The following is a 22,948-nucleotide window of genomic DNA, read 5'->3' on the forward strand; positions in this document are numbered from 1 at the left end:
CACGCTCAGTATAAAAGCTGAGGGATCAAAGGGGTCAGGCTCGCTCTTTCTTCAATGGCCGGCGTCCGAGGAGGGCTCTGTTCGTCTGCCTCTGATCCCAATCCAGGCATTCTTGAATCCAGATCTGGAATCCAGTTCCCGTCTATCGCTGAGTCCAGTCTGGGACTTTCCCAGTGTGTGATCGTCATCCTGGGAGCTCAATATGGTTTTGTATGTATTGTATAGATATCATTATTTTCTTTGTTAATATTATTATCTTTTCTTTTTATTATTAAAGTAGTTTTAATTTTCTTTTCAATCGGTAAGTCTCTCTCCCTTTTTTTCTCACCCTTCTCTTCTGGGAAGGGAGAGAGAGAGAGAAAGACAGTATCTGTTGTTTGGTTAGTGGCCAGCCCAGCCCCAACCATGACAAACTGCAACCACTTGGGTTTGTCCTTGGAGGAAGCAGATTTAGGCCAGCCCTAAGCGCTATTTGGGGACAGGGTTTATCTGCTTCCTCAGGCTTCTTACAGTTCCTCACCTACAGAAGACAATACAACTTCCTGGCACTTCCTCAGAACCTCATGGTGAGCTCGTTCTGCAGTAACGTGGATGCCAGGTAATAGCTGTACTGATTACACACAGAAATTTGGGCTGATTTTGCATAGGCTAACGTCAATGTAAACTCTAATCATAAAATAGACCACCTTTTCTCCATTTGCTGTACGAGATGCCTGATGGGTCTTCTACTAGTCTTAGGTACTGACTGATGACTAACTCGATGTTTTTTCAAAACTAAAGCTTGATGCATAACACTATGCCAAGGTTGTCATTAGTGCAAGAAATTGAACTGTGTATTTTAGTGTTGCGCAGGTTGAAAATTGCTGCAGCCTTCGCTTTCCAGAAACATCAGCTGAATCATGGACAACTAGGATTAAATAGCTCAAGAGCTGCCATATGCAGTAGCTAGAGATAAATGTCCTTTTCAGGCAGGAAAGCTGATGGGAGGTGAGGCAAAGACTGAGCGCAGCCGGTGCTGCAAAACGGCTCTTTATTCCCCTTGGTACAAGGAATAAGATGAATCGAATTCACGGCTGAGGAAGGAATTCACGGCTGAAGGAATGAGGGCTGAAGAAGGAATGATCATCTACCCCCACCAAAAGAAATTCTTATGTTCGGAAAGTTGCCTGTCCACACTCATTCCTTTAGGTAATGCAAGGAAAAGGTATGTTTCTTATCTTCTCCAGATATTGTAAAAGCAAAAAACGTTGATTGTATGAACTTCATGCCTCAATGGGATTTAACGTCAAAAAATGGACGGAACGTTCAGAGAGGAAAAAAATGCCACCTTCTTCCAGGATGGACAAACAGTTCCATCCCTGCCCTGCAGGTATGTAATATACCATGTTTTGGTGTGGATAAATTGAATTCTTGCAGACTAAAAAGATCTTGGATCTTTATAGCAGGACCACAGCTGCACTAGCAATGTGTTACCAATCGATTTATTTATTATAAATAAAAAACAATAAATATTTTGTAACGTGCTATTACAGCTTTCTAAAAATATATATCTATTTCAATATTCTCAAAAGTTAGTCCTGAGTTATACAATTATAGACAAACTATACAAAATTTGATAACCAAAACTACCCTTTACAGTCTACATTACAGATGTTAATTAATGCCTAATTAATAAATACCCTGCTAGAAAGACTTTAGCAGTGTTTTAACAGAAATAAACTGAAAATAAATAATTTACTACTATTTAACAAGTGGCAGTTCTCCACAGAACTAGCTCCATCCCTCTTCAACAGCTATATTTTGGCTACTGTTAGGAATAGTCGTGTGAGATCTGAAGGGCCTCTGCAAAGGTTTCTTCAAGATCATCAAGTTCCCTGTTGGTTTCCAAATCAGTGTCACAAGTAATCAAATGTAAAGTTGCCCCACATGAGGGTGAAGTGTCTGGCTCTTCTTCAGCTTCCACACAAGAGTGAGACTCTGTCCCAGCATCCACCATTTTAGCGACATCTTCTGAAAAGTCATCCTTGTTCTGTGTCTCCTTTGAACTTCCCCTGCACACTGGTGATTCACGTTTGTTTGGTTCCTTTAACGATAATTCCATGGTCCCAAAGAATTCTTCACTTTTTGTAGGTTTTCTTTGCCTCTGACTTTTACTGGTAAACTCAAGCTCTTCCATCGCGTCAAACTCTTGCAGATCCAGTGAGTCGAAGGCTCCCCAGCCTGGGTGGATTTGCTCTGCACCACTGCCCGCGTTGCAGCCCAGGTCTGCTTTCAGCACATCCAACAAGTGGCGCATCTTGCTCTAGGGGATGAAGAAAGAAAGGGGTGACACTTCTCCAGTCGCGTGGCCCCCATCTGCCCAGAACTCAGGGCTTAACTCTGAGGTAAGGAAAGGCAGGCTGCTTACAATCGAGTGACTAAATTATACAGCGAGTGTCACCACACTGAACTGACTACTGTCCCTCTTTTGTGACTGTGCCTGTGACTCACGCAGCACGGTAGGTCAGGAGTCTGCAAATCTCATTTACAGAGAGCGCTGCTCCCCGGTGAGCATTCCGGTTACCTTTACCAGCAAATACGCCAGCGCATTTCCACTGTACCTTGGAAACGCTGCTGAAGCCCCCTGCAGAGAGGGAGGCAGCTACGGGGGCAGCACCTACCTCATCCAAACGGGTCTTATTTTCTTGAATATGACACTCAAACAGTTCTTCCAGAACTCTACAAATGAACAATTAAATGAATTAACAGGAGGAAAACCAACGTTTAACAGATCTATAGAAATGAATGACCTCAGGTTTTTAGTTTAATTTCTTAGCTGAAATGGGACCACTAAGGTTGTTTCCCGCTGGCCGTGTGCTCAGCAGGCAGACCCATGGTAGCCATGGGGTGATTTGTAGCGTGTTTGGTCGGTTGGGTCTGGACGGTGGGAAAACCCAACGATCCAGTGGTGGCATGCTGAAGTATCCAAAATCTCTCAGGTGCACCACAGTGGCTGAGATACCCAAGTGTAAGTAAAGGGAAGGAATAAAATCCAGCTTCAGAGAAAAATCCTCAGTCCCAGCCAAGAGCTCTCTCCCATTGCTTAATCAGGATGAGAAAAAAATTCAGGACAGAAGTGTTTTGTGACAACTAAGGTACACAGTCATTGGAACAAATTTCCAGAAGGTCAAGTGAATTTAATCTCGTTTACAACAGAAATTGTTAAAAAAAAAAAAAAATAATGCAAGAAGGGTTTTAAGGGAAGACAACCTTATTGTAAAAAAAGAACCAGAGGGAGACTGCTCTTGAAACTTCTCAAAGATTAATTTTTGGATTCAGTGTATTTAACATTCTCATTGATAGCCGACATGGGAAACAAAGTGAGAGTACACAGAATAGAAAAACAGCTGGGAACATTATCAATCCAGAAGAAGATCAGAATATTATGCTGAAATTAGACTGCCCTGAAAATGGAATTACAAAAATGGGTTAAAATTCTGTATCAGAAATAGTGCAGGATTTTTTTTGCTATAAACTTGATAGTTCTTTATCCAAAGGAACTGATATGGAAAAGAATTTGGGAGTACTACTCAAATACATGAGTTGTATCATAACTTAGCGTTTAATTATTGAAAAAAACCTGATTTAGCAGCTGGTAAGCCCTTATCTGAAACAGTCTGTAATCCTGATAACCCACCTTGAAGACTGAATTCATATTAGAACAGGAACAAGGACAGAAGGGAGATGGAGGATCTGTTGTGTGAAAGAGTAGTAACTTGGTTTATTTAGCAAAAAAGATGTTGCAAAATAAAATGATTTCTTCTTAGCATCACTCCACTGAGGGTTGCAGGTCATTTTCTAACAGAAGCTTTATCTCATGGTACAACAGCAGCAGATCAAAGACCCACAGGTCTTCCCTAGTTATCCTTTCTTACATAAAGCAAAAAAGAAAAGGAAACAAAGCAAAAGCAAGAGGTAGCTGTGTAGTATCTGTATATTCTTTCTTACAGGCAAAGAAATGATTATCAAACACTACTTCCCTTTCTTACAGAGTCCATATTTTTCTGACACAGCATTACAAATTTGAAAACAACCGTAACCTACCTGTTAGAAAACAGCCCAAGGTTAAGAATATCGTTTGTTACATCTTCAATGAAAGCTAAATATAAAAGCTCCTCTTCTCTGCAGGGAGAATAGAAAACCCAATGTTAAATGTTTTAAAATAGAGACACATATTACACAATGCAGTAGGTCCAATCACCGTTACGGGAAATGCCATTAAGAAGACTGTATAGTTCTTCCCACCAGCTGCTATTTTTCAAAACGGTAATTCTATCAGGAAAAACTGACCCTTTCATTCAATTTGAATAATAATAAAAAACCCTGTGTAAAATATCAGACTTTTAGAAAGGCCACTATGGTGCTCTGTGTTTATGCTAACTTTCTGTTGTGGTATAAATTAGCACAGAGATCCTGAGTGACGAATCGGCAAATCTTGGAAAGCGCTCTGAACCTGCTCTGCACTGAGGAAGAAAGGGGCGCTAACTGGGAAGAAAATGTAAAATTGCAGTTTGATGCTCTGAGTAAAGGCTTCCAAAGGAGCTTCTAGAGAATCTGACCGCAGCTGAAAAGTGCTAGTCCTCAGTGGAAGCTCAGAAAAATCTAAGTGCTTATTTGCCAACCCCCACTCCTTTCAAACAACAACTCTCTGATGTACAAAATCCTTGTTAGTGTGAGATGTGGCTTTCACCTCTTTGATTGAATTTCTCTCTGGTTTAATACCTCTTAAAGCCTTGTTGATGCCAGCTGCTCTAAAGGGGAGACTCTCCAAAAGTTTGGAGTTCTGTTTCGAAAACAACAAGAGAGAAAACCCCCAAAGAAAATATTTCAGTGCCGTTTCTCTCTCATAGCATCTTTCTAAATATCCCGAAGTATTCAATCAAGCTCTATCAAACATCCTCCAGTCTTAATAAACAGAAAGTAAAAAATGGGATACATCTTGCATGACTTTCATTATGTAAAATTTTTCATTCAGCTTGAATATTGTCATTTTGGTTCCCTCTATCATCAAGAGAGAAAGGTATCTATAGCTGATCTCTGATACCTATATAACACCCTTAAAGTTAGACAAGAACAAGCCTCTCCTAAAGCACAAAGAATTACACAACTTTCTTAAGGTCGCACAATAAATCACTAGCAGTTTTTCTGATTCTTAGCATATTTCAGAGCAGAAATGTGGTTAAGAATGCCCCTAAACTCAACATTTTACCTTGCCAATGTTTGCTTCAGCCAGATTACAGCCCTAAAAAAAGAAAATCTATAGCCACTGGTTAATAAGTGAAGTCTATTTATCTTCTTTTTTGATTCACATGGAAACTGTTAAGTATTACAAAATTCATAGTCATGTAAATTCTACTGTAGATTGCGAACAACAGTTTATTCTGAGTCCTCGTTTACTGATTCGAGTTCATCAGTTTTGAGGAAGGGTTTCTAGCTTAATGATGCAAACTAGCAGAAAGCCCGTTCAAGCATACTTACTCAGTCTCGATAGTCCTCCTTGCTGAAGGCCGCTGAGAATACGACGACGTCTCTCTAATCAGAAAATCAGAGGGGAAGAAAGAGCAGAAAGCAACGTTCTAAAAAAACCCCTTTCTACTACCTTGCATCTCACTTTCTTCTGGAGCCATGCTGTGCCATTATACCACTTCCTCTTGGAAAAAATCCACTAGAACACCCCCAAACCCTGCTCCAGTAGCAAAATCCACTGCTTACGCTGAAGCCTGAAAGACTACGGTTCAAGGGTATTATAACACCTCACTAGATGCAGAGCTCTAATACCTCAAAAGACCTCAGTGTTACTTCAGATGCCGTACAGACCTCCACTGTCCGTGAGAGTGCATTTCTTTTTTACTCAGAGTACAATTGTTACTCAGGTACAAATGCCTCTGTATGAAAAGGCCGGAGAGCAAATCGGCAAGTCAAGCGTGATGCTCAGGTCGGCAATGAGGAGAATCAGCTGTCAGCCCTGGGCTCTGGCCTGATTTCCAACACTGTTCTTCTATCCTAGACAATATTCTGAATCTCAGTGTTACATTTTCAGAAGAAAAGATGTGGGAAATGCCTTTGGTCTGCAATTCTCACAGATCATAGATTCATAAGGCTGGATGCCTGCAGACCTTTTTTCCTGGAAGGAAATGCCAACTGGAATACCAACCCGCTACGTAGTTGTAGCGCTGTGTAAGAAATACATAGTTTTTAAGCTCTGATGGAGAGAGCTAACAGCTGTATTAACATGTCATCAGTCTCACTCCTGACAAAAATATTCATATATTTCAGAGTTCTCTTTCTTGAATTGGCTTCCCAGTGGAACTTTATCATAAGAAAATAATGAATTTTGAAATTGAGATAGGCCATTGATCTAAAAAAACCAACCAAAAGTCCTGTGAGAAGAGACTTGGTAATGAAGGTTTATGACCTAAGAAGAAGCTGTATGGAAAGCAAGAAGGAATGCTTCAAATATTCCTTCCTGCTGTAAATCAGTCACCTTAGGAAGGAGTACGGAAAAGCAGCTATTTCTCTCTCGGGCTCATCCAAAGTATATCTTCTACCTTCAGCCTACAACACAGAGAGAAGATCTTTATCATCAGTGCAAATACACAGAAAATTTTACCATTAAAATGAACCTAATAACTATCTGTGATTAAGCAGCCCTCCAAATTTTACGTCTTTTCTGAGGAACTGTGGGTAAACTGAGACATATGGCAGAGACTTTGCTTTGACATCCAAAATTTTAGTCGGGGGCAACAGGAGATGCAGAACATTTCTCCCCTGACAAGTACGTTAAAGATGAATCATCTAAATGCCAGAGGGGGTTGATGTCACCAACAGGAGTAAAATTTGGTATGCAAAAACAGGAAACCAGCACCGTAAATCACATCTCTTGAGCTGCCTCCACAAAAATGATGGAAGGTAAAGTTGATGACTGCCTTCATTTTAAATGATAATACCCTGAAAGCACCTCTCTAAAGCTACATGACTTACTGTTGTCACTTTTACAACAGCCAAAGAAAAAGTCAGATATGACAATTTTGAAATGAAATCAGAAGTTCTTCATGGAACTGGAGTGAAGCCTTCTGAATAACCATTTAACCTTTTCTTAACGAGGTCAGCTGCAGATGCAGATCAGTTCAGGTGTAGCCACCCTTCTGTAAAGCTATAACTACACATTCTCTCTCACCCCTCTCCTCCAATGAATAAACCAGAATTATTTGCTTTATTAAGCCAGAGACATGAGGAGTCTGACCCCGGAGCCTCTATCGAGGAAGAAAGTCCACAGTTATTCAAGTACTTCTCTTACGTTTGACAGGGCTCTTTGATTAAGGACTTGCCTGTATAGTGGCTACAAGGTAACGCACAAAATAAGAACCTAACTTCCGATCAAACTCTTCCATGCAAATATTAGTACAAATTAAGACAAAATAACTTTGTATTTGAAGTCTAAGAAATATTTCAGGTCTTTTGCCTGCTTCCCTCTGCCTCCCAAAGATGCTGGTATTCCATTTCATCTTTAAAACGTAATAAACTTAAATCACCATCCACTAAGGCAATTTCTGAAATACCAAGTAACCAAACTACTAAATTAAGCTGTCACAAACACAGAATTAAAATCAAAATGATGGATGCAACTGACTCTGTGACTCTGACAAAAAATACTAGAAGCAGGTAGAATCTGAAATGGTGATTGTTCATTAAAGCATTCCAGATCCATTCAGCAAGACAGAAAGCGAACAGTATCAAGGAAAACTTCACCCCCCGCTGGTTTGGGTGCTTCCTCAGAGGAAGGGATTCCTTGGTTCCAATTATTTTCTCAAGGGCTTTTTGGAATATGCTATCCAATGTAAAAATGAAGAAAAAAGATCCTTGAAGAAAACGTACCTTCTGCTACTGAAAAATAAGGTACCAATTATGTATGTCTTCAATAGGTATTTAAGCAATAGTGCACTTGTAAAAACCGTTGGAAAAAAATTTGTAATATCCTAAGATCTCTTCACGTGCCTCAATATATTTTCTTATTGTTTCCACTCATTCTTTTGAAACTCTCCAGAACTAATTCATCTCACAAAAATAAGGAAAATTAAACTTAAATCAGTTGTATACTGCTGTGGCAGAGGTGCAGTATATACTCCAAAATGATGGTGAAGGGTGTGGTAAGAGTACCCAGATGATTGATAGATGATGGCTGTATTACCTTCAATGTGATCTTCTGCTGTTCACTCACAAATTTTCTCCCAGATGCTTTGTCTGCAGATGGAAAGCTACAAAATTTTGGAATGTATTAGATTTCCAAGAAGGCTACTTTCAAAATATGCAGGATGAGAATACCAGTGCCACTATGGAAATTGCCCATCGATCCGAACAGGATGTAGTATTAAAATGTCGCGGACAGTTTAGAAAATTTCTGCCAGACTTCCATTCACATAGTAAAACTAAGCTGTCGTTCATTTTGAAGGACAACAATGGTCATACATGTGTTATGCAAATCCATTATTTGGCTGCATATTTACAGGGGATAGCTAAACTATCCAAAATAATTGTTCAGGGTTGGGAATGGAGATGATCCTATACATTAAAAGTGTACCAGAAAAATGTGTGACCCATAAGCCAGAAAATTAATAGTTGCAAAATGGAGCCGAAGCTATCCTAATTCCAATCTTATGAAATTCCTACTTTGTTCTAGGACAAAATCAGAGTTAGACACGCAGGCACTGAGGACACAAAAGAGAAAAGATTTCTCTTTATGAGGTAGTATCAGTAAAACCAGAACCAAATTAAAATGGTTTAATTTCCTAAGGAGTTCAATGCAAGAGGATATTAATTTTGTATAAAATATTTCATATAGGATACAGCTGAAGGCATTTAAATTAAAATGATAAAAAGACAATGAAGAGCTGCATTCAAGAGTTAAAAAAAGGAAAGGATCTTTGCATGATGTATTAATTAATGAACTGGAAAGTATGAGACTACAGGGGCAACAGTGGGGAACTACCTGCATGCTTATAGCGGTTAATTCTTTAGAAGACAGAAAGCACAACTACACACTAGAGAGAGCAAAGAAAAGAGAGAGGGAATGACTATCCCCAGCAGATGTGAGATCCCACGGTTTGGATTTAGTGGCAGTTTGTATCCAATTTGTATAGATGAAACTAGTTGCTCCGGAGAGAAGGCAACAAAATATGTTAGTGAAAAAATGAAAACCACATTCTGTTCCAGCTTTTGCTAAGGCTTATCTAGAATAATTTCAGAATAATTATTCTGGTTTAATACGAATGGAAATGAGAGCAAAACGTGTTGCTTTTATGAAGATAGCGTTACCATAACATCTAAATTCCACAGTTTCAAAATAAAGTTTTAATCTCTGTACCTGATCACATCGGTCTGCGTTTGAGCTTCCACATGCTGCTTGCAGTGATTTTTCCTTCTCCTTCGAGCAGGAGTGTAATACCTGTACTCTGACAGGAAAGATTTAGCATCTGATATTAAGGTGCGTGGAGTAAAAGGTTTTCGGCTACCAGTAAAGAATTCGGAGTGCCTGTCTAGAAGATCCCCACTGCGTACTTTGGAGTTGCTTCCTTGATGCCTCTGGGAATGACTAGTGCTCACAAAACTATCAGTGGAGCAACTGCATGAAAGTCCAGAGCGTTTTCTTGGTGTACTTGATGTAGTGACACTTGAGTTTGAGTTAGATGCATTAGATGTGTTCCGAGAACTTCTTCTGGCATATCTTACTGGACTGGAGCGAACCAAGCCATGCTCGCCATAAGGAGAGAGCGCTCCTGATAGGTACTGTGCGTGCTGAGCATAGGGGAAGAGACCATCTTTGTCTTCTGCTTCCAAGAAACTCTAGAAAAAATTAAAACAAGATTTGATTGCTTCGCAAGTTACCAGCTTTGCTCAGGTTGCTGCTACTCCCAGCTATTATTGTTACCGCCTTGGAGGTATTTGCTATGTAAAAACTATACGATTTTGTAAAATCAAACTGGTTTCAGAGCAGCCCTAGATTTTTAACAGATTTTAAAACCTAGTCATTGGAAATAAGAGCCTACTAAGAAAATCGTTTGCTTCAGTAGCAAAACCTTGGTGCTTTGTTACAGAATATCAATGGCTACATCAAACCAAGAGTTTCAATCATTTTAGTCCAAAGGCTCAATACATTTTTATAAGTCAAGGAATTGTTGCATCAAGGCAAATGATTTTATCTGGGTATGCTCGGTTCATACCGCCTGGGCAAGGTAAGGTAGACATTATAATTATCCTGCTGACTAGTTCATAGTATGTATTCTCTTCAAGTGTGGAGTTGTTGCCTTTCTCCCCAGATCCTATTGGCTTCAAATCCTATCACACACCAGCTCTCTTTATAAGGTGTATATTCTGTAAGGGGCACCACGTGCTGATTCAAATTGGACCAATGTGGTAACCACTATAATGTGCTTTAAGACACGGAATAAGAAAACTGTAACCAGCTGTTCCTTCCCTCTGTGCCCCTGTTCTTCCTGTACAGGCCATAAAGCTCTGCAGTGACAAAAGGGAGAAAGGAAAGTTGATTTCCATATGCATTCCATTCATCTCTTCTTCACGCTTCTATCAAACAAGCAAAAGCTATTAAGTAGAAGCATTATGTTATTGAAGTTGCTGAAAACCTGAGAAAGAGTGGATCCAGTGTGATGCGACTTAAAAGATATTCTGCATTATGCATTTATTTATCACATACTACCCTAACTGCCAACTGAAAAGATTCACAAGATTCACCCAGCAGCCCGTCCTGATCTTCTAATTAATCCACGTGGAAATTATTTTGAGAGACTGAGGCATGGATTCAGTGGATTTCCAGTGGTGCTTCCTTGCCTAAGCACAATATAAACCTGGAGAATGCTTCACTTTTTGAAAATAATCAGATGATTAAGAATGTGGATCGAAGGCTGGATGTGTAATTTTCCCCACCAGCAAGTGACAATGGGCTGAATGCCAACAAAAGCAGCAAAATCAACTGTAAAATAAAGTACCTGTGGGAATTCTGCAAGATAATCAATGCTTGTGAGACTTGTGAAGTCTCCAACTGGGGAAGGTGAAGAGGGGAAAAAAAATAATAAAAATTTGGAAATCCTTTACATTTGTTGAAAATTCATGACACTGAACCCTGGTATAGGATAGTAATACATTACTAGCAAGGTGACAGTATATAGTATATTAACCTATGTAATTCATAGTACAGATTGTAAATATACACAGATTTTGTGTTCTATCATTCAATTCCTAAAAAAAGGTGTTCTTAAAAGTTCTAAACAATATGAATTCTACTGTATAAATGTTGCATTTTCTCATAACGCTGCTACTGTTACTGCTTTGAATCTACACCATTCAATATTTTCCTTTCAGAACTGCTTGATATTTTAAATTAAAACTTAATACAATTAATATACATTTTGTGGCATGCAGTAAATGCTATTTAGAGGATTAAAAAATGCAGGTAGTTTACCATCAAAATTAAGTCACTGAACACACTGCTGTCATATCATGTATTTCCTTCACAGCAATTCCACATAATTTTCTCCCAAATCAGTAAGACCTATCTATGCTATTCCAGTAACTCAAAATGTTTATAGCTGCTGATGCCTAATGGGAAGGTATTTTTTTCAGTTAGCTGAGCCAAAATAAGCCCTTCTTGATGGTGTCTCATGTGAGACAACTTTATTTTACTACTACAGCATAATTAAATGCTGAACTGATAACATGCAGTAACAATACCAAACAAATGCCTGTGTTAGCAAGCAGTATAATAAGGCTTACCAGCGTGATTGTTTGCATATAAAGTAGTTGCAACGGTAGCTCAGCACTATAGAAAACAGATAAGACTGGAAAGTTTCAGAATCCACCTATACAGATGTTTTGAAAAGCTATTTCCATACCCTTCAGCGTGTATTATAAACAGCTTAATTTTTCTTGTATGCTTTTTACTCTCAGTGATTAAAACAGTCTGTGGAGCTGCGATATAAATCAGACTGTAGAAGCATTTGTGAACACATGATGAGTGCTGCCTCGCAATATACAAAATAATAAAAAAAGATATTGTTATGAGCCAACTACACAACTCATCAAAGCCACATGTTCTATTCTGTAGATGCAGACAAGTTGATCCTACAACAAGAAAAAGGGACGGGGTAAATATGGCAATATCCTAAATTTAAGCATTCCTTATTTACGGGGAAGCTTGGGGAAGTTCTTTTCTTCTCGTCCTTATGCGTATCATAAGCAAAACAGACCAAGCAGCTAAGATAGTGACTAGACAGAACTGCAAAGTAAAGCCGTATCTGTGTCAGTCTTGAGATGTACTGAGAAAGAAGAATGTCTTTTGAAGGCCTTATCCTGGGGTAAACCTTTACTGCCCAAACAGGTGGGCAGTTCAGCCTTCAGATACACAAAGAAAAAATGTCAGGAACAAGGAACTATGCTGGTGACTTCAAAAAGATTTTAAGGAGTGTCAGAGAATGCTGTTTGTTTGGAATTTGTCACTAAGCTTTCATAAAATTATTTGTACACCTGCGTTGGTATAGGCAAGTTAACTGTAAACAACTACATTAATTTTCTTCTCTAATCTGTATCTATAAAAACACCAGATGTTTAGATGGAAAAACAAAAGCAGACAAAAACATGCCTAAAATATGCAGTAACCCACTGATGGAAAGATTTTTAGCTCTATTCTTCATAAACGATTAAAAAAAAAAACAACCCATGGAAATACCATAGGTTTGGACATAAGCACTATGAAGAACTATAACTAATGTAACTTGGAGTCAAGAATCTTGACATCTATCTTGCTTACCCATATATGTTCCTATTCTATTCATTCAACCAACTGTAATTTGTTCTGAAAGATAAATTTACTTAATTATATATGTCATTAATAATAACCCCCTTAAAAAGGTTTCATAAATTACATATTTATACTTCAGTTTTGTTAGTCATAAAACTGTGGGAAATGGAACATTACTTGCAGAAAAGTTGTATACAGGGGACCCCTGAATCTTCATGGGGTCTGTGGAAGAGAAATTTCAGTAAAACCAGATCAAAGCATACGGCTGTCATCTGACGGGCAAGAGAAGTAACACAGAGAAAGAACCCAGATTTCTCTCTAAGTTACTTTTACGTTCTAAAAGAAGTTTACTTCTCAACTCAAAAGCTGCTTAGGTATCAGCTGCCTTATAAAAACCAAGCTTTGAAAAGAAAGCTTGGTAAATCTATTTTTATGTAAAAGGTCCAAAGGCACCTCTCACTGCGGTCAGTGAAGTTACACCAAGATGAATTTAAGTCTTGAAATTAACTTGCTCTTATATGAAAAGGTCTTCCAATAGAATAGTTCATCTACCATTGTCAAACGAGATCACAGAGACACTTATGAACTGCGCTGTCAAGATACGGAAGCTGCAGTTTTGTAATAAATGAGCATCTGATTCTTTTAACTTGAGACAGCCCAATTTATAAAGCTGCTTTAATAGTGCTGTAAGTGGGCAGAGCGCCTGCCCTCCCCTACCCGCACAGAGGAGAGGTCTCCTGTGACAAGTGACAAGCTGCCTTTACAGGTGCCGCTCTCATAACCCCCTTGTATGGCACCTGTTCATTTCATTACACACTTCGATAATCAGTCAAGAATTGAGAAAGGCAAGAGAGAAATTCACACAAATAAGTGAACAAGTAAGAGCTGTATGAATATAATCACTGGGCATGCTGGCATCAATAATAATAATTTTTCTCTTTCAAAGTTATGTTCCTGTTACATTCTTTCCTGCCATGTGCGTGTGTGTGGTATTCAATTGTATAATATGGTATGCTCCTACTTTCATCAAATACCGTGATGTTATTAATAAGGGTTATTACTGAATGTGCGTATGGAAATGTATTAATTCAAGCAACCAGCGTGAGAGGTAATAGTCACTATGAAGCCTGAAGGGAAATCTGTACTGAACATTCCCAATGAACACATCTTTCTTTGATGCTCAGAAGATTCTTCTGCTTTCTTTAGTCACTTAATCTCTCATGCTGACAGAACGAATTCAAGCACAATACATCTTCAGACTGTTAATATCATAACAGTATAATAAATCTTTGAATATAAAGCATTGGAGTAGGCAATTCACGTAGCCATGCATGTGTGCTGCATAAAAAATTAATAGGAGAGATTTGAAACAGTTAATGGTGTTTCCTAATCTATACTTCATATGCACAAGCAGACGGTCATAACCATCATTCTTAAGAAATCAAAAAAACTCAAGAAACAGGCTGAAAGAGATCTTGAAATGTCAAGGCAATGGCAACCATGCTTCAAAAGGTTAAAAGAGAAATATTTTTTTTCTCCAACTGACGTTTGGCATGGATTAATTTCTTCAAAAAATTTCCTTAGCAGCCAGAAATGCCTATTAATAGGATTATCTGAACAGGGGATATGAAATACCAAGTCTTGCTCAAATCAGAGATTTTACTCATGGCCAGTTCCATTCGCTTCAGAGATAACTTACGTTGAGCTTCATGTGGTTGGATCTGCTGAATCACTCACACAAATGTTTAAAAACCCAAATCAGCTTTGTACAGAAAAATAAAAATTAAAAATCTAGAGATTTCACTAGGATACAGCTTTCCATCCCTGGCAGCAGTTGGAAAGACTACATAGTAATGGCACTCTAGGCATAGATGTCACAGTATTTTCCAGACCGTGCCAAACAGCCTTTTCTATTGTGAGAAAACTTAAGAGTAATTCATTAAAGAAGGAGTATATGTAACTAATTTGCTGACAGATAAATGAGTGGATACCCACGAATGTGCTGCTTATCCATCCTCAAGCTTTCCAGTCTAAATAAGCCTCTAAATACTCTTAAAAAATATGCTTAAAAAACTATGTATTCGCAAAGACACACAAACACAAAGCTAGCGTCCCCTTCAGCATCTGTATCTGTAGTTTATAATCCTATTTTGATTAAGTTTTACACAAGGTGTCAACCATCGTTATTACGCTACATGGAAAGAAAGGTGCAGAAGAGAAGTACAGCTGTCCCCAGGACATCTTATGGTTTCCCTGTCCCTCTACTTAACTGTGAGAGATAAACTGTCCTCAAAGTAATTCAGTTGTAGCGATCCCATCCAAAGGCTGCGCTGTCGTGCCATTTGAAAATGTGTGTGCTCTTTAGGTCTTCTGCTCAAAGTAGAGAAATGCATGATCCTCTTACACCATAAACAGCTATCACATCTTAACCCCCTGGCTCTAGATGGAATACGTCCATCTCTGTGACCAAAAGGGCTCCAGGGAGACTTCATGGCAGCCTTCCAGTACCTAAAGATGGCCTACAGGAAGGATGGGAGGAACTCTTTATCAGGGAGTGTAATGATAGGATGAGGGGTAACGGTTTTAAACTGAAGGAGGGTAGATTCAGATTGGATATTAGAAAGAAATTTTTTACTATGAGGATGGTGAGACACTGGAACAGGTTGCCCAAAGAAGTTGTGGATGCCCCGTCCCTGGAAGTGTTCAAGGCCAGGCTGGATGGGGCTTTGATCAGCCTGGTCTAGTGGGAGGTGTCCCTGCCCAGGGCAGGGGGGTTGGAACTAGGTGATCTTTAAGGTCCCTTCCAACCCAGACCATTCTATGATTCTATGAAAATACTCTCTTTGATTAAAATCACTGATGATTTCAAGAAGTCAGTAACGAAATCTATGTAACCACAACAGAAATAACTTTCTCAGTTCATTACATATCGTAGCAGATTCTCACATTAGAGTAACTTTTAAGTTTATAACTAGATATAACAGATAAAGAATTAACTGTTCTTGTGCATTTAAACCCTTGTAAAAAACAGTCAAAGAGCAGGCCACTCCGGTTCAAGACACATTATAGCTGTTCAGTTTCACAGTCATAAACAAAATACACTGACTAAATCACAGAGCTTTTAATAAATGTATAACATGTATTATATAGTTTAGATGAACTATTTTTACTTCTTTTTGGTTTTACCATGCACAAAGCACAGTCTCAATTGAAAACACTTTCTGGGCTCCATTGCAGCATTAAATAATAATAAATGCAGCTATGTGAAAAATTAAAATGATGATATAAAGGCACCAGAGTTACCAGAATGCATAAAAAGCGAATGCTAATGAATGAAGCCTTTTGAAAACAGAAAGTCAGATGCATACATCAAAGCTGTTTAGCATGTATTTAGCCTATAATCTAGTCAGGCATTGACCTTGTCAGAGTTACAAGGGTTATTATATTTTTATATACATATATATGTATGCATGTTACTTTTAAATTGATACACATTTTAGAAGAGCCACATTTTATTAGGCAAGAAATTATGCATTATGAAAGTAATTTCTTTAACCTTTGTATTCTTACATTTAAATGTAACAGTGGCAAAGCCAGGAGAATTCCACTTGTCTCTTTTTCTTACATTCCTCCTATAATGTTCTAAGATGCTTCTTAAGCACAGGACTACATTCTACTCTTGCCATTACCTCCTTGGAAACCTGGAGTATTCCAAGGTTGACTGCTTCAAGTTTGCGCTGAATCCCAATCCCAACCCAGGAATATTCTAATTCCACAAAACAATTTTTGGAGCAGTTCCACAAAAAGAGGATGTATGATCAGCTTTCTCCTGATGGCAACAGTGACAGCAATAATATTATTACTGTGCGGCAAAAATCCTCTACATTATCACATGCTTTAATAGGCATCCTTAGAATTTGTTTTCCAACTGTCATCCATCGATACATCCTGATGGCTAAAGAAATACAATTAGAATGGCTAACTCATCCTCACACGGCGTTAGAGGACAGCTAATCATTGGAGTAGAAGAATCCTCCCTCGGTGCATAAACAAGCATAGGAAATCAATGTCTATTTTGGCAAATGAAGTAAAGTTTAAATAGGGTTGCATTTTTAGCACAAAAATATGACAGACCAATTACTTCCACTGCCCACCCTTCTACCAGAAGGCTCACTTCCAGATTTTCACTTCTTACTGACTCACTGGTGCTCTTGTTTATACTACAGTGAAACATATTTTAGAAGTCCAGCAATCAATGATTCGATTAACAAAGTGCCAAATAGTATTTTAGTGAAGATTACTCTTCGCATTTGTAAAGTTTTAAAAAAAAAAAGCCTTAGTGGCAAAAAAGTATTATATCCAAAAATTACTTTTTACGTGTGGTTAAACATTAATTCAGCATGTCTCCCAACATCGCTTTCTAAAATATACTTTTCAGTTAATAACTTGAAATTCAGACTCAGTTTGTTGCGTTACACCCTGAGGCTAGCAAGCATAAGGAAAGCTGCCGTTTCTGCTGGCATGATGAAGGCTACAGGACAAATGGCGGTGGGAAAGCACCTGTAAGTAATTAGAAGAACTGGGACAGATATTACTTTAGAAAGACCTTGTTTTGCAAAAGATTAAAACAAAGGAAAAAAGTGAGAGTCTGTTATAACGCTATATTAAAGACCACAAGTGAATCCTTTCATTTTAAAACTGAGATTTTATGCAGTAATTAGAGATACTTTTTAAGCACACTTTACTTGGTTTTGCAATGAAATCATTTAAGGAACTTCTTAAGAAAAAACTTCTTTACGGTGAGGGTGACAGAGCACTGGAACAGGCTGCCCAGGGAGGTTGTGGAGTCCCCTTCTCTGGAGACTTTCAAGACCCGCCTGGGTCCTGAGTAATGTGCTCCAGGCAATCCTGCTTTAGCAGGGGAGTAGGACTAGATGATCTCTAGAGGCCCCTTCCAACTCTGAAATTCTGTGATTCTCCTGCCCCCACTTTGCAGAAAATAACACGGAAGGACAAAAATGGTATTAATAAAAAATAAAATTTGGATGTTAAATATGACATTTCCTCCCTTTTCTTATGCATGCCTGCACTTTCATCCTTAACTAAGTGCCATGTACTGAATTTCAAAGCGTTATTTCTCTGCACGGCAATAAGGTCACACTCAAGACTGCCTGCTGCAAAAACCAGTCACACAGAAAGAAATTAATGGTGAGTTTTCTGCACTACTTGGAAACATTCTCCAGCCCTATATATATTTAAACAACATATGATGCATTTGCTGTTAAAATCAACAGAGTTAAAACATAATTTTGTTTTAAGTTGCAATTGCTCCTTTACCGTGACGAACAAGAGAATGTCATTTATTAGGCTATTTATTTATTATTTGGAAATATACACCACATATCTGATTGAAATGCCATCCAAAATAGGTGACCCTATGTATATAAACAGAAAAGCATTTATTTAGACAGCTTAAGTAGTATTTTCATATTCAATCACTGCAATTTGAGCATGCAGTATATTGTTAGATATGAAATGTATTTCCAAAGCGGGACTTCCATGATAAAAAAACCACAGAAGATACTCAATTCTTCTGCTAGGAAGGTTAGTGGTAACTAGAGTTCTGCCTTAGGAAATAGTAGAAAGCTCTGGAATGACAGAGAGGACATGGGAATTTGAACTGAGATGAAAGTGAGAAAATTCATGCGTAACTAGAGCGTGGATTTACCACAAGCACTACTCATCCAGATACCTGCCGTCTTTGTCAGAAGGCTGAGATGTGCATTTGGTGTTGGGCACATGCCAGGAAGACCCTGGTCTATTTTCTGCTGCTTGAAATATGCCAGTCCTCCCTCTAGAGCTGCTGCACAGCAGCGATCAGCTGTTATTACGGGAGGCATGAAGACTGCAATATCTACTAAACAAAATTAAAATATCTACCTTTCCAAAAGAGGATGGCAGCAGCCTTCCACTCTCTCTTGAGCTGGATCGGGAGGCAGTTTTACCAACACTCATTTCCTCTTCACACCTGGCTATCTTCTTTTTCAGTCTCTCTCTTCTTTGCTGGTCAGCAACTTAGAAAAGAGACAAAGTTTGTCAGATCCAAACTGAAATCTTATTCTTTTTTTGTCCTAAGTGATTTGAAAATGTCACAGGGGTTTCCAATCGCTCAGCAAAGTCAGAGAGCAATTATGAAAAATTAACCTCTATTCTTAGAAAAAAATATTAGAACATGCTGGTAGCTAAAACTGTACCTTAGCTGAAGCTGTACCTTAGCTTCCCTGAAGTATTCTCGGCTCCCACAACTAATGCAACACTACACAAGAATTCCAAGATCACTACTGCTAACAGAGCACTCTGCTCAAAAACTCACAAGTGTGCTCTCAGATTTTTATGGATGGAACTCCTTTGATGTACCCTCACCCAGTATTTCAGCAAAATTCAACATGTTTACTGACAGTAAATTGGACATGTAAAAAATCCATGCTTGAACGATGTAAAAATAGAGTAGTCTGCCAAGCGCAGAAATCCATGGCAAAACAGCACCTTCCTACCAAGAACATAAATGATGAAGGCAAACACAGTGAAAGGGCCACTGCCACAGCAAGAGGGAGAAATGTTATCCGTCTGCACCGCTCTGCAGTTCAAGACCTTGTTCACAGCGTTCCTGTAGCACAGAAGATGAGCGAAGTATCTGCCATCAGACAAAGCGAAGAGCATGAAAGATGGGTAAGTTTTCTGTGTTCAAGTGTGCTATCAGTCACCTCCATCTGCTACCTTGCATAATACAGCCCCCAGCTGCCACAGAGGAAGTTCACAAAGTTGAAAAATCCAAACGAGGCTGATGAAAAACATTAATAATTTAATTTCCAAATGTGAATGAAGAGGTTTTATATAAGCAATCATACTTTTTGAAGTCTATATACGCAACAAAACCTGTTTTAACTCTTCACTACATTTCTCACTCACTTAACGCAGACCTAAGCGTATGTATGGTTTGTTTGACACGGACACACAGACAGAAAGGCCTTTGCGGATTTCTTCTTCAGTTTCATAACGTATTTATATCACACTCTGGTAAACCCCAGTCTTCACACACACTACTATACTTAACACATGGAAATGTAAATAACTTTATGGATTGGTATGGTACATTCTTCCAGACAGCTGAGAACTACAGCAATCTGAGGACATTTAATCAACCTTTAAAATACATTCATCTGTGTACATTAACCCTCCAGACACATTAATCTCTAGGAATTATTTAAGTAAGTGTATTCATTTTATGAAACATTTTAGTCCCCTCTTAAACTAGAAATGATTCTTTCAGATGCAAAATCCTTGCTCTCATTCCTCAGGAAAATCCCTCTTTCTCTGTTGTTCAATTTTTACAATTGATACATAAAATACAAAGTAATTTCTTTTATGTCTGCTGATTTATTAAGTGTATTCCATTAGAGTATTTACAGTATGAACTTGTTTTTATTCCTGGAAAAAACATTAGCTGAAGTTAAGATATGCTAAATTCTACAACTCTGAATTAAAAATACGCCTTGTAACAGAAGGAAAAAATATACTGCACCATTAAACAATTAAAACTCAATATTTTTTTTCCTACACTGATTTATTATTATCTGGCTGTTCTAAATTACTATTTTTTCTAATTGTGTTTGTCTTAAAAGTTAACAGACAAGCACTCAAAAATTAGCTGCAGGTCAGAAGTTTTACATGTTTGAGCTAAATAATTACACGCGCTGGGCCAACAGAGCGTGTCCGTGCGTGCACGTGCATGGAAGCTGTGAGAACTCACGTCTTGCCTACTGCTCAGGTAAAATGGTGATGGCTGAAATGCGTGGCGAATAAAATATCTAGGGAAACAATGAATGAATGACAGCTCTACAAAGCAAAAATGCAAATCATACAGAAGTATGAATGTCTCGTTTTGTAAGTGCGAGTAGACGCCTGAAACAGAAATTTCCTTACACTCAAGTGCTTAAGTGGAAAGCCGGTTTGTCTAAGACAAGACAGGCTTAATCACTTCACTACACGTTCTACCTGCGTACCACGGCTTAACAGGAGTTTCTGGGCAAAGTGCAAAGCACTGTGAATATTATTGCAAAACTGAGTTCTCGTGTTGTCCTTATTCTGCTCTTTACAGGATAAAGACTAAGATTTAAAATACACGGACAGACTCTGCCTTTACTACTGGCGGTCAAAGCTATAGAAGCCCACTACAAACCTCCTCCCAGGACTGTGTGCTACGACTCTTCTCAGCCAAAGCACAGCTTGTGCCCATGAGTAAAGAAAGAATGAAGAGTAAGTATGCCAGCTAAGGCTATCTTTAGATGTCAGAATGACCCATTGGGACTACTGTCACCTGCATGGGAAATGTACAGTCTTTGTCTCGCACCAGCCATATAGTGAGCTTAGCTCAGCTAATCCATTAAGTGCGTTCCAAAAGCTATAAAGTCACTCACGCATACTGAAAGGCAGAGCAGACATATGCAAATCACAACAGCAGAAAATCCCAGCAGCGTACCCATCTTGTTGCAAAATTGGGGAATTTTTAGGCTAGATCAGCTGTAAAAGCCAGGAACTGTGAAACCAGCAAAGCAAGAGATAAAGAAATCCTTCTTGAAAGGTTCTTGTAGACGCAAACAGACAGGTAGGTGTAAGTTAGGATAGTCCTGAGGCAGGTAGCAAGTAACGCAGACAAGGGTACAGGAACAGACACAAAAACATGCATTCTGCCTACCTCCCCTTACTTCACATGTCCTTACCCCAAGCAGGGACTGGAGAATCCAGTCTTTCCATTTGACTTTAGCCAGACAGAAAATGGTATCATACAAATGGCCTGAACCTTGAAGGCACTAATTACAGTATTACAACTGATGGGAGCTGAAGATACTTAAGGCTGCCATACATAACCACTTGTCCTGCAGCTGTGAATATATTAAATGCAGAAAGAATGAGGCCAGCGTTCAGGAAGAAACATGTAATTTTAAATGGGAGATTTATCTGTTAATTGGAAAGCTTGCTCACTGCTGAAGATATCTTCTGCCTCAAATAAATCACAGATACAGCTTCTTTAGTTTTCAGTGAGGTTAATAAACTAAATTTGACAAGAGTGCCCTTGTCATAGGCTAGCAGGAAGTAAACATCAACTGCTTTTGGTAACAGATACTTAATTTCACTGCACGTAGCTTTTATGGCACATTGGCTCCAGAAACACATCACATTTGTAGAGTTAAATATGGGAAAAGTTCAAGACAGTAAGTATCTTATGACAAATTTAAAAAAAAAAAAAAAAAAAAAAAAAGAAAAACACTGGGTTTTTTTTCTTCTCTTTAGAACTGGAAAACTAAAAGTTTAATAATAAAATACAGAATGAAAAAATACAGTCTATAGATCCAAATAACGTGAGTCCCCTTTAAAGTCTTATTAGAGTCTTTAATCTTAATTATATCTTAACAACTGCTGTGCTTAAAACCACCACAAAGATTTATAGTATAGTAAAGAGAAAATGTATTAGACTATAAACAAAGTAGTGATTTTTGCACATCAGATAAATTCAGAGTCTGTGAAACTGAATGCCATTAACTTATTGCACCCACCCCATGAATGTGTTCTCTAAATTCTGTGGTTAATGAGGGGAAGCACAAGACCATGAATGTTAGAAGTTAAACTGTAGCGTTCTCCATAAAGAGCTACCTATAAAACGCTCATCAATCTGTCCTAGAAGTAACACTTTTGCCTAGGCAAATGCCCTTTTTGCAAAGGGTACACCACACTTCCAAAGCACAGATCACATCGTTGTATTTCCCTGTTGGAATACTCCCTCTATAGGCTTGATTCTTTTTTCCTCAAGCCTAGGCTGCAGCAGTATTTCCAGACACATGCTTAAAGTTATAAAACAAATGTCGTGAACCTGAAGAAACAAAATAATCACACATACCACACTCCCAAGCAGCTTGAAAGCTCTGCGCTTATAAGGACAGTACGATTTGGAATGCCAGTCCTTGTCCTTTGCTCTGAATTTCCAATCTCCAGATTTATCATACGTCACATCACAGTAAAACTGGCAGCTAACCTTCAAGTTAT

At 38.5% G+C, this 22,948-nt stretch overlaps 1 protein-coding gene across 3 annotated transcripts in view; it reads right to left on the reverse strand.

The window, feature by feature from the left end:
• Positions 1 to 267: 267 nt before the first annotated feature.
• SPATA7 (spermatogenesis associated 7) overlaps positions 268 to 22,948 on the reverse strand; it is a 44,015-nt gene continuing 21,334 nt past the window's right edge. For all 3 annotated transcript variants that reach the window (XM_063332604.1, XM_063332603.1, XM_063332605.1), the window contains exons 5-12: positions 18,788 to 18,921; positions 9,401 to 9,879; positions 8,228 to 8,294; positions 6,524 to 6,594; positions 5,518 to 5,571; positions 4,084 to 4,161; positions 2,661 to 2,718; positions 268 to 2,302 (exon numbers count right to left, since the gene is read on the reverse strand). In XM_063332604.1, the coding sequence (XP_063188674.1) occupies positions 1,811 to 2,302; positions 2,661 to 2,718; positions 4,084 to 4,161; positions 5,518 to 5,571; positions 6,524 to 6,594; positions 8,228 to 8,294; positions 9,401 to 9,879; positions 18,788 to 18,921 (1,433 nt within the window). In that variant the 3' untranslated portion in view covers positions 268 to 1,810. The remainder of the gene's footprint in view (positions 2,303 to 2,660; positions 2,719 to 4,083; positions 4,162 to 5,517; positions 5,572 to 6,523; positions 6,595 to 8,227; positions 8,295 to 9,400; positions 9,880 to 18,787; positions 18,922 to 22,948) is intronic.

The sequence above is a fragment of the Chroicocephalus ridibundus genome, chromosome 4 (genome assembly GCF_963924245.1).
Source record: "Chroicocephalus ridibundus chromosome 4, bChrRid1.1, whole genome shotgun sequence".
Lineage (NCBI taxonomy): Eukaryota > Metazoa > Chordata > Aves > Charadriiformes > Laridae > Chroicocephalus > Chroicocephalus ridibundus.